The sequence below is a fragment of the Garra rufa genome, chromosome 4 (assembly GCF_049309525.1).
Source record: "Garra rufa chromosome 4, GarRuf1.0, whole genome shotgun sequence".
NCBI lineage: Eukaryota > Metazoa > Chordata > Actinopteri > Cypriniformes > Cyprinidae > Garra > Garra rufa.
The window spans coordinates 8,018,699-8,031,326 of NC_133364.1; the positions used below are offsets into that span (position 1 = coordinate 8,018,699).

The window sequence follows — 12,628 nt, forward strand, 5'->3', positions numbered from 1 at the left end:
ATATTTAGGCAAAATAAGAAAAATGCACACATCTCCATTCTGTTCAAATGTTTTCACCCCTGGCTCTTAATGCATCGTTTTTTCTTCTGGATCATCAGTGAGCATTTGAACCTTGTGTAATAGTTGCATATGAGTCCCTCAGTTGTCCTCAGTGTAAAAAGATGGATCTCAAAATCATACAGTCATAGTTGGAAAGCATTCAAATACACAAAAATGCTGAAAACCCAAAGAATTTGTGGAACCTGAAGGATTTTTTCTAAAGAACAGCAGGCAGTTTAACTGTTCAGGACAAACAAGGGACTCATGAACAACTACCACTAAACAAAAAATAAATAAATAAATAAATAAATCAATAAAATTAAATAAAATAAAAAATAACAGCTGTGGATCATTCAGGTAAAAACACAGTATTAAGAATCAAGGGAATGTAAACTTTTGAACAAGGTCATTTTTATAAAGTCAACTATTGTTTTCTCTTCTGGACTACATGTAAATGTCTTATGTGAAATAAATTATTCACAGCAATACTAAATAAACAATAACATGCACTTTGTATGATCCCTCTAATTTTGGTAAAATAATTAACATTTTGCAGATTCTGAGAGGGGGATGTAAACTTTTGACCTCAACTGTAGTCAATGAAAATACAGTTGTCCATTCTTAGTTCTTGTTAATTCACAATGCATTAACTACAGTTAACAAGCACAACTTTTGATTTAATAACACGTTAGTAAATGCTGAAATGATCATTATCTAAGATTAATAAATACTGTAGAAGTTCATTCTTAGTTCAAGTAGGTAACTAATGAACCTTATTGTAAAGCGTCACCAATAATTTTAAAAAGTATAAATTTTGGACAAAGCGATTGTTTGTTATCTTGCATATTATGTGCAGTTTCATGAATTATTTATTTTAATTATTATACAGTGTAAATTCAGATGAAAAGCCTATCATCAGCTGTCTTTATGACAACATACGCCATATAGAATTACAATATGCACTGATTTTGTAAGTCAAAAATGAGAAACTCTTGAAATTAGCTTTTAGAAATAAACCAAGAAACCATGACTCAACAAATTCATTTTTAAAAAAATAAACCAGCTCTGAGAAATATTCATTAGTGCCCGAGTGTGAGAACTAGCCTTTGTTTTCCTTCATATTATGCTGTAAACTTGAGTTTATGTTATTTTAGAAACTATATAATCTCTCATGCTCTCTCAGCCAAATTTTTATTAACAATGTCTAAAATAGAACCCCCAAATACGACGCAATCAGAAATTAATACCAACATCTATCCATTTTCCTCTGCCTCTCCTCATTTCTCCAACGGTTCTTGTCTGACAGACGCGGCTGTTGAGCCAATCAGCTGCGAGAGTTTCTCTCCGCCCCGCCGCTATTGGTTGATCTCTGGAGACTCGGGGGCTGTTCCGATATTAATGACCGCTGGGCAGACAGCGGCATGTCAATGTGACAAGCGAACGAGCGGCTGCAGATGCGCCTCTGAACGCGGAGGAAGGAGGAGGTTGTCAGTGCGAGGGACTCTAAAAAGCTTCCAGACGGCTCTCACCTGGCGGATTTCGCCTCATTCGCAGGGCAAAATCTTAACATTAGGAGCGCGAACCTCTGCTGTTTGTCCGTCTGCGTTAAAAAGAAGAACACGGCGCGCGTATTTTCATTTGCGTGGTGCGCGCTTCGCGCTCTCTGGAGCATTGCGCTATAGATGAACGGAATACATGTCGCTTTATCGACCGGGATGACTTACGTTGAAACGGTAAGTTTGAACATTTTCCGATCCACCTCATCTGTTCGGTTCGTAAATATTAATTTTAGTCGGCATTTACTGCATGAACATCCACATTCAAGTTGCGTCAGAGTGATTCTTCCACTGCTAAACGACCGTGAAGGAGCAGAAATGGAGGGAAATGGATAACAAGCACGTAGGTAGTTGAATAAATAGGCATGTCAACCTGGAGCACAGCATTCCTGTTGCTGATCGGGGAACAAACACATGTGTGCATCAGCAGCAGCAACAGGAAATCTGTGCTCCAGCTTGGCATGCGTATTTTTTTGGACACAAGGCACGTCCTGGACGGATAGCCACAGGCAGTCTTGCATCTGGCTGTTCTCAATCTCCCTTAAATCACCCTGTTGCCGTCCAAGATGTTCTACAGCACCCCTATAGCACATGCATTTCAAATGCGGTTGCCTTGAGCATCCACCGTACAGTAAGTATCGTGAAATTAATGTGTATTGCTTTGAATGGAGGCATTGTGATTCTGATCCATTCCTCTGATCTGCATTCATTGCTTCAGCCTAATTTATACCGTCCACATCACAACACCTCCTATGCAGATAATGCTTTTTTTTCTTTCTTTTTTTTTTTTAACCCCAGCTGTTAATCACACAAGCAGCGAGTTTGTCCTCCCACATCTCTTTGTAGACGGAGGCGTTGAGGAATCGTTGCAGACTGGCATCGTACTTTCTAAAACACAATCTTGCAAATAGCATTAAAGTGTTTGCATGGGGTAGTGCATCAAATTAAAATATGGATTTTAATTTGAAATGATTTCACACAAATATCCAATATCCAAACCAATTAGATCACTGGTGTTTAGGGGCAAAAGTCATTGGGCCTGGGCTCATTGAACTAATGAGTAGGCTTTCCCATAGAGGATCACAGGGCCTGGGACAGCCATTACCAGTTGTCCCTCACTGAGAACAGGCCACTGACTCATTACAAAGCGAAAATGTTGAGCAAAAATATTGTGTGGCTTAATGGCACACATTACCCTCCAACCAGTTTGTGTCCTTGGAGTCTCTTTCATGCCAAACTCTCCAAACTCAGACCTGAGCGGGTAATTCTTAATCACAGATGTAATCACATGGGCCACTTGATGGCTGCACTAATTAACAGACAATAACTAAAACCCTTGATATTAAGGATCTCTCAGACGCGGCTTCTGTGAGCACGCTGGAGTGTTTAACTGATTTCAGTACCTCTTTTGTATGGCGAGGTGCTGGAAAATTGCTTTCTCTGATCGTTGCGTCATACCGACCAGTTTGAAGCACGAAGCAGTGGATGTGCGGTTTGAAATCCAATTTATGCAAGCCTGCATTGTCAGGGCAAATTGGTGTGGGCTTCGGAACAAAACATCACAACGTGAGTGTTGAAACATATGATTCATTAGCTTAACACTTCATCAAACAAATGGAAGATTAAAATGCTTTCATGGTCTGGCAGAGCATAATGCTAGCCATCCTAATACCATGGGTTCAATTCCCATTGAAAGCATACCTTGATTGCACCGTGGGTTGCTTTGGATAAAAGCATGTGCCAGATGCATTAATGAAAATGTTAATCTTAACATGCAGAAAAATTACGAATGCACTTTTAGATTGAGACTTTTTTAAATTAAGATTTATACACCATCTGAAAGCTGAATAGATTCCATTGATGTATAGTTTGTTAGGATAGGACAATATTTGGCTGAGATACGACTATTTGAAAATCTTAAATCTGAGGGTGCAAGAAAATTGCCTTTAAAGTTGTCCAATGAAGTTCTTAGCAATGCATATTACTAATCATAAATGAAGTTTTGATATATTTACAGTAGGAAATGTACAAAATATCTTCATGCAACATGATCTTTACTTAATATCCTAATGATTTTTTGGCATAAAAGAAAAATTGATCATTTTTACCTATACAATGTATTTTTGGCTACTGCTACAAATATACTTGTGGTACCCTAAGACTGGTTTGGATGGTCCAGGGTCACATATATGTTGCATAGTTGCACTCGTCTAATTCAAAAAGGGTAAAAAAAAATGTAAGGCAGGGTAAACTAGCTTTAATGACTCCTCCCCAATCTCCATCTTTTGAAAAGGTCACCACACTCCATGTTCTCTCATTGTTGCAAATGCCTCAACTCGTTCTGTTTCAAAATATAGACTTTAATAAGAGAATATGATAGCAGCATATGCTATCTGTGTTTTCACGAGTAAACAGAGCAGAACCATCTGAGAAGCACTGCTGTGCTCTCCATCTGTTCTTAGATTAGACTGATACCTGTAGTAGAGGCATCCGGTGCGGTATAGAGCACATACTGGGAGAACTGGGATCTCATTATGTCTAAACAGTCAAGCTAGAGATGTTTAGAACACAATAAACCATGCACTGCTACACCAATAGATCGACTGACACTTGCTGTTGGGAACACGCTTTCAATCAATCAGGCCCAATTAGAGTAAAATGCTGTATTTGTACCCTGTGGGGATTTTATTGGTTATCATAATTAGGTTCTTCATATATAGTGTAGTTTAGTGATGCAATTATTCTGCCTGTTGTGCACAGTATCTTTTCCTCAGGCTGGGTTATGCATGTTAGAGCAAATAGCAACATTACATGCCTCTGTGGTTGTATCGATATGAGTCAGAATTTTCTTACAGCATATCCAGAACCTTGAGGGAAAATACTGGGAAACTCTCTTAAAGCTAAAAGAGAATGTACAATCTGAGTTATAAATTTATTATAAAATGTATATCTGATGTAAAAATGATTATACCGACATCTAAACATTCTGCTTTCTTATTCATGTCAATGTGATTTTTAAAACCAAACCACATTGGCACCCAGAGAATCAGTTTAACTCAATACAAGCAATCAAGACTAGCTTAGAAAGGGGTCAATAATAGGAATGAGAGATAAAGAGACACTTTATTGATCCATAATGGGTAGTGTAGCAACTACCTGTTAATAGTTGGCCAACAGGTTTACAAATTTTGCAAGAATGTGCAATTAAACCTTCTGGCCTTCAAATAACATGCTTTTTGCTTACATTTAATTAATGCTTGCATGGCAGAACTGTATTAATATGCCTCTTTTCACTTTCTTCCCCACAATTGTTACCTAAATATGTGACCCTGGACCAGAAAAATCTCAGAAAAATCAATCATTTTGACACATACAATGTATTTTTGGCTATTGCAACAAATACATCCATGCTACTTAAGACTGGTTTTGTGGTCCAGGGGCACATATAATATTAAAACTGAAAAAAGGGTCATTGATGTTTACCATTCAGCATCTGTTATCACTGTAATATTTGCAGGTCTAATTGCAATTTGCCATCCACCTTACCATTATTTGCATAGTGAATTGCAATTTTTGTCCTTAGATCTATTGAAGAGTTTAAAGTCACTCTTACACTGCAAAGACAGTGTTGCGTTGAGTGCGAGGTCTCGTGCACAGCCGAGACAAAATAAATAATTAATAAAATAAGATGCACGCTGAGTGTCATGACAACAGCAAAAGTGGCTCTGATGTGGCATTTCATTACACAGAACCAAATCCTAAAACCTGTGCTTGTCTACAACATCACGACGGTTCTTTTTTCGCCTTGCAAGCAGTGATATTTCCTTCAGGAATTGCCGTTCTAGTTAATTTATGTCAGCACGAATTAGATTTTCCTAAAAGAGCAAATCAGCATCAAACAATCAGTTAGAAAATACCAAAACGGTCCATGTATATTTGAATTCAGTGAGGGAAACACAACAGCAGTTGGAAAAGCTGAAACCTGTGGGGTCTATCGGTTAATTTGGAACATTGATTCTGCATTAACCGTCGACTCGGTGCTGATTTTGCGAGCACATAGGAGCAGGTGCAAAGGGAAACGTTCCTTGAGCATTGCACTGGAAACTTCATTATGCACACACATTGCATAGCAAAGCCTGTTTAATGGACTCTTCCCTTACCTTGAAAATAGTGTAATGGCAAATCAATGAAGTACAGGGCAGGGGGAGGAGCTGCGAAACAGACTATGCCACCCTCTGAGAGGCCTATGCAAACTAGCTGGCAGCTAGGCCCTTTGCGTCGTCTTTTCCAGGCCTGAGAGAATGGCAAATGCAGAGTATGTGAAGAGAGGAGGGAGAAATAAGGGCTTAAGTGAAACACAAAGAGGAGAGAAAGCATGGGTGCAAGTGCAGGGGTGTCTTTCTGCAGACATTTGTGTGAATGAGCGAGAAAAATTCTCGAGACCATTTGAACAATATTCCTTCTGAACCATCTCTGTAACACAAAAGGGCTATTTCTACAGGAAGCAATTCCACCTCTGCCCTACTTTCTGTACATGCGATCTTTATGACAGAAGTTTAACTGGAAACGAAAGCCTACAGCTACACCTGGTATTCATATAAATATATATTTCAATCACCCATGTAAGCTTGCTGGTCGGTTATATGTTACTTTTATGTTCTTGGCAGATAAGTGTTAAACCAAAAAAAAGAGGTATTTTGTGCTTATAACATTGAGCTTACTTGGAGACGGAGTAGTGTAGTGGCTAGGAAGTGGTGGTTTGAGACCTGTAAGGAATAAAAAACATCAAATAAAAATACATTATTTGTTCTCTTTAGAAAAGTGTGACCAATGTGCATTAATGTAGGCGTATCCCTAGTTTACACTGAGTTTCTACAGCTGTTTTCCAGTCTGCACAGGTGCTAACTTGGAATTTTAAAGGACCTCAAATTCAGTAATCAGTCCCCAGTTCAAGATTTACAGCCTATCTCAAACAACTCAGCCCAAAGCAAACACAGGAGCCAGGCTGCCACCGTTCAGCCTGAGTTACTTCCCAGGGTCAGTAGGCCTTCTGCCCACCAGACACATTTATTCAAACATGCCCCTATATTTTACAGGCCCAATCAAGGTGATGCTGGCACTGTGATATCAGGTCTGGCAAATAATGGCGGGGAGCGATTCTCTGGCTCCTCTTCTCTCCAATTTCGTTGACTGACTCTGCAGTACATCAGGATGGTGATTAGAGGCATCCATCTTGAAATTCCATTTTCTCTGGTATTAGTTGCATTTCTCTCTGTCTCTGAAAGCATGGCACACTATGCAAGGTATTGCCACTTAAGCTCTATGAGGCACGGTGTTGTTCCAAGTCCTTCTGTTTGTACGTTCTCACCTACACTTAACTGGGTTAAGCCTAATTTCCTTCATTTGTCTTTGACTGGAGTTTTTAATGGGTGCGCCATACCTTTATTGCTTTTGCAGAGTCAGTGGAGGTTAATACAGGTTTAGTTGTATTTGTGTGTCTCCTCTCCTGGGAGTGTTTTTTGTAGATACTCTAACAGAAACAGCCTCCGGAACACGATCATGAGCCAGCCATTACACAGAAAAAAAGACATTATTTACCATCGCAGAAACTAGGACTCTAACAGGGTTATTTCTGGAGGATAGTGTATTGATTCGGCAGTCTTAAAATGACTAAATAGTTCTTTGATTTCTTCTCACTTCACAACATATATGCAATAGGGGTTATGCCCAACAGGCTTCCGTTTTCTGCTAAACAGGTCTCGTTGCTTCCGGTTCACGCGTTTTGCATATCCCTCTTTAAATATGAACATGATTTACTCAAGATTCATTCAAAGTAGACACTAAAAATGATCATAACCAATGTCCATCACATATGTGGATTGATATATAAAAGTTTTAAATTTTTATTCTTTTCACTAACATTTATATATAAATATCGAATGAAACGTCCACAATAAACAGCTGGCTTGTTTAACTGATTACCTTAAAAGTCCGTCGATATCGCCATTATTTATTACGGCTATTAACACGTTCTCCGACAAGCGGAAACAATGAGACCTGTTTTCCGGGGTTGGTCAGGTGACGTTCAACATATAGCCTATAACGATGCCTCTGCTTCGCAGTTTTAGTTCCTTTTCAAGCTGTAGCTGAATAATTACATTCTGAAATAATGTACAGAAATCTAACAGTTGGAGATGATGCTGTTGACTGTGGAAACCTTGATTTAACACACTCATAGCAGTGCCAAATTATTCATGCCCCATTGAACTATGCCTTTATTGTGCATTGTTAAATGGTCCCGTTCACGATGTGAAATCACTGAACACGGAAACTCTGGCCCTGCATCAAAAACATAACCTTGTCTAAAAGGGCAAGCTGATAAAAACCAATCCTGCACAACAGAAAATGGAAAGTATTGCATGTGCCAAAACAGTTCTCCTAAATTCTAAACATTTATTAAATACTTCATAGTCTTATATCTGGAAAAATCAGGGATCCAGAACTATCACAGAAGAAGAGAATAGAAAGAAAGAAAGAAAAACAAACAAACCGCAGTTTCATTTATTGCACATCAACGCTCTGCTGTCAACAGACAAGCATGCCTACGCACTGCATTAGTAGTGAACCTGCACTACTAGAGAGAACATGCAGGTGCTGTAGGAGCAGTGCTCCATTTAACACATCAGGAAAATAGGCCATTCGTGTCAGTCAGGAAAACTAGATGCATTTCCCAGTATTTATGGCTGACACAGGTATTGTCAAGCATCCATTTTCCAACCACCATGAGAGTAGCCACACACCTATGAGGTGTAATAAACACCCAAATTTAAAAGCACTTGTTATCTGCTAGGCTTATTAACAATTTGACATTTGTCTATGGGGCGAGTCAGTGTAGCTCAGTGTAGATGGAGAGACATTAACACATCAGATGTAGTAAGATCACCTCATCTGGAGAAGGCCTTGTATATCATGTACTTCAAACGGATTCTGTTGCTGCAAATATTACTCATCATATAGGTCCCTGTATTGAAGCCTTTTCTGAGTGTACTTGGATTAATGAAGAATCGTGTTGCCTTGGAAAATCGCACATTTCGCCCCCTCAATTACTCAACCAAAAAACACACTCTCACCTCCACAGAGCCCTGAGGGATGAACTCTGGGTTTCTGTGTCTGTAAAGCTTACTGAAGACTTTCTGTGGTATACTCGCTTCCTCACCACCTTCCTTAGGCACTGAAGTTGAAAAGAGGGATAATAGTGTGATGGAACAGTCTCTTTTTTTTCTTTTGGTCTGTCTTGCTCGCTTGCATTCTGGCTATGGCTCTTTCCATTGTAACCCTGGTGATGTGGAGAGCTCTCACAGAATTGCTGATTTTCCTTTGGTAGTCTGCATAGCACAACAAAGATAGACAGTAAAAAAATAACAAACTGATATTTAAAAATAATGTTGAGACAGACATAATGGTATATGTTGCTTATAGCCCAATTGTATTATTTTTACTAAAATGCAGTGTAGTGAGAATGTTTTGTGTACATGGCTATAACATTTCATCATGGTGAGTTGCATCTGGGGAATCTACCCTTTTGAAAAATGAGCAGCATTATTAATGCCTGTAAGTCAAACACACTAAGCTTCGTAATTCACACATTTTAGAGAACTTGTGCTCCAAAATCCCAAAATAATATCTAAGGTGAAGGACACCCATATCCGTATGTCAAAGGCTTAGCGTGCCAGGTACTGCTGAATAAAATGTCAGCAGACATCAGAGTGCTTTAATGTGGCTTTTGTAAATGTCAGCATGCCTCTGTCTTGCCTTAGTGATGCCCTTGCATTTTTCCGTTAATTATATGCTAATATTTTTCATCTCTTTCTTCTTATTTTCTCCAGGTAGAAGTGGATTAGGCTGATGATGGCATCATCTGTAGTATTAAATGAAATGAACGACCTTGCTTCTGCCTAGCTGAAACCACCGCCACCTGAGGTTTAATGGTGACCTTTTTACTTTTATCTGCCCAACCGGTAAAATTTTGTACACCGACTTCAATCTGAATTACGGGAGACTTGACGACGGGACTTTGCATCTGTTGACAGCACATCAGTCAGGGCCTAGAGAAGGCCCTCTGTTGAATTCAAGTGATCACCACAAATGGTTGATTATTTTTGAAGTGAAGTGCTTTTGCCACAAAATCTTTAAGGACCAACTACTTACTGGTGGGAACTGTGCCAATATGAAGGACATATCATTTGTGGATTATTTGCTAGTGGGCCTTGCAGTGACTACCTTGGTTCTTGCTGCAGAAGAGAGAGTCGGTTGTCCCAAACTTTGCGTATGTGAGATTAGACCGTGGTTTTCCCCTAGCTCTGTCTATATGGAGGCTCCCACTGTTGACTGTAATGACCTGGGACTTTTTGACCTGCCCATAAGATTTCCATCTGATACACAAGTCGTCCTACTGCAGACCAACAACATTGCTAAGATTGAACGCCCTTTGGATTACCTGCCAAACATCACTGAGATTGATCTCTCGCAAAACAACCTGTCATCAATAAGTGATGTCAATATCGGCCACCTCCCTCAACTCTTATCCCTACACATGGAGGAAAACTGGATATGTGCCCTACCAGACAACAGCCTTTCTCAACTGACCAACCTTCAGGAGCTCTACCTGAATCATAACCTTATCTCCTTAATTTCTCCCGAGGCTTTTCGTGGCCTTCAGAGCTTGCTGAGACTTCACCTTAACTCCAACCGGCTTCAGAGTATAAAAAGCGAATGGTTTGAGCCCTTGCCAAATTTGGAAATTCTAATGATTGGAGAAAATCCTGTCCTCTCTATTCAGGATATGAACTTTAAGCCTCTGAGAAACCTTCGCAGTTTGGTTCTTACTAGAATGAATCTGTCACAGATACCAGATGATTCACTTCAGGGCCTTGACAATCTGGAGAGTATCTCATTCTATGATAATACATTCCCTAAGGTACCCCATGGTGCTCTCAAGCATCTTAAGAGCCTCAAGTTTTTGGATCTTAATAAGAACCCCATTGGGCGAATCCAAAGGGGCGACTTTGTGGACATGCTCCATCTTAAGGAGCTGGGCATTAACAGCATGCCTAATTTGGTGTCCATTGATAGTTTTGCCCTCAACAACCTCCCAGAACTGACCAAAATCGAAGCCACCAACAACCCCAAACTTTCCTACATACATCCAAATGCTTTCTACAGGCTGCCAAGGCTGGAAACTCTAATGTTAAATGGCAATGCTTTAAGTGCCCTCCACAGGATCACAGTGGAGTCCCTCCCGAATCTTCGGGAGGTTAGCATGCACTCAAATCCTATCCGCTGTGACTGCGTTGTACGGTGGATGAACATGAACAAGACAAACATTCGCTTCATGGAGCCTGATTCCCTATTCTGTGTGGAACCTCCGGAGTATGAAGGTCAGCATGTGCGGCAGGTTCACTTCCGAGAGATGATGGAGATCTGCCTGCCTCTCATCTCTTCAGAAAGCTTCCCCACACAAATCAGTGTGGAAAGTGGGAGATTGGTGTCTCTTCACTGCCGTGCCTTTGCTGAACCTGAGCCAGACATTTACTGGGTGACTCCGTCAGGGAGAAGGGTCATCCCAAATGCTGTTTTCGAGAGATTCTACATGCACCCTGAAGGCACACTTGATATTTATGATATCACTGAGCGCGAAGCTGGATTGTACACATGTGTGGCACACAATCTTGTCGGGGCAGACCTGAAATCTGTCTCGGTGGAGGTAAATGGATACTTCCCACAACCTGTCAATGACTCACTGAATGTCAACATCGAATCTGTACTGGCCAACTCTGTGTTGATATCCTGGAATGCCTCTCACGGGAGCCTGGCACCAAACATTAAGTGGTATACAATGCCCACTGCAAACCATCCAACTGTGGCGTTCACAGCTAGGGTGCCATCTGACGTGACTGTATATAATCTCACACACCTCAACCCTGCTACACAGTACAAAGTGTGCGTGGACATTCACAGCATCCATCATAAACACGACACCAAGTGTGTCAGTGTCCTAACTAAAGGATTAGAACAAGCCGTAAAGGACTCCGAGAGGTGGGACATGGCGCTGATTGCTGCTTTTGCTGTGCTTTTCATTGTGATCTCAGTGGCCTGCTTTCTGATTTATGTCTTTATGAGGAACCACTGCATTTATGGAGAACTGAAGCGATACCCTTCCAAAATGGCTCTGATGTCTGAGACCAGCCAGCAGTCTCCCTTTACAAGGCTCTGGATTTCTGGGAAAGGGATGCCAGCTGCCGTTGAGGTGAAAGCAACAGTCATAAATGTGTTGGACAATGCATTTTAAGCCACACATACAGAGGACCACAAAAACTACAAGCAAATTGACAAGGCAAGAACGGAAAGCTTACTGTTCCAGCTTGCCATTTATCTTTTTGCCTTGAAACAGACATCAAATTCAAATGGAAGAGATGTCTAAAAATCTATACCTAGCTCTATAGCCCCTCATCACGAGCTGTCAGATGTGGCAAGTGGCAATGGAACAGTGGTAACTAGCTAGAGGTAAAGACTTGCTGCTAAAATATGCAGTGCGATATTTCTAGGCCATTCACTGAAAACAGATGATATTAAGACATCAGGAAGGTGTTGTTTCTCATACCTGACTGTTAAATGTGTAAAGAGTAGTGGAACAGTCCTTGTGGTCCCAAGCAATACCGTCTGTGCTGTACGACAACCATAGGCGTGTTAGAGACCCGACTGTTTGTTGAGAAGGAAATCCAGTAGAATAGAAGATTACGGTGATTATGATGTGAACTTTTGATGAAATATGTCGTTTTTCTATTTAAAAGCAGATCTGTCTTTTCATGCCTAAAATTGTTATATATTCTATCCAGAAATGTAACAGGTATCTTCTGTGCAGTAGCCAGGCAGTAAACAAGTGTGAATTACTTACAGTATGAAAGATACAACTTAAGTAACGAGACCACACATTTGCTGAATAAAACACAAATGTACATCTTAAGGAATCTATA

At 40.3% G+C, this 12,628-nt stretch overlaps 1 protein-coding gene across 1 annotated transcript; it reads left to right on the top strand.

The window, feature by feature from the left end:
* The first annotated feature begins 1,443 nt into the window (after positions 1-1,443).
* lrrn3b (leucine rich repeat neuronal 3b) lies at positions 1,444-12,618 on the top strand. The gene is made up of 2 exons (XM_073838115.1): positions 1,444-1,772; positions 9,482-12,618. Exon 2 carries the CDS (start codon positions 9,823-9,825, stop codon positions 11,941-11,943), a length of 2,121 nt encoding a protein of 706 aa, XP_073694216.1. The 5' UTR covers positions 1,444-1,772; positions 9,482-9,822; the 3' UTR covers positions 11,944-12,618.
* The last annotated feature ends 10 nt before the right edge of the window (positions 12,619-12,628 follow it).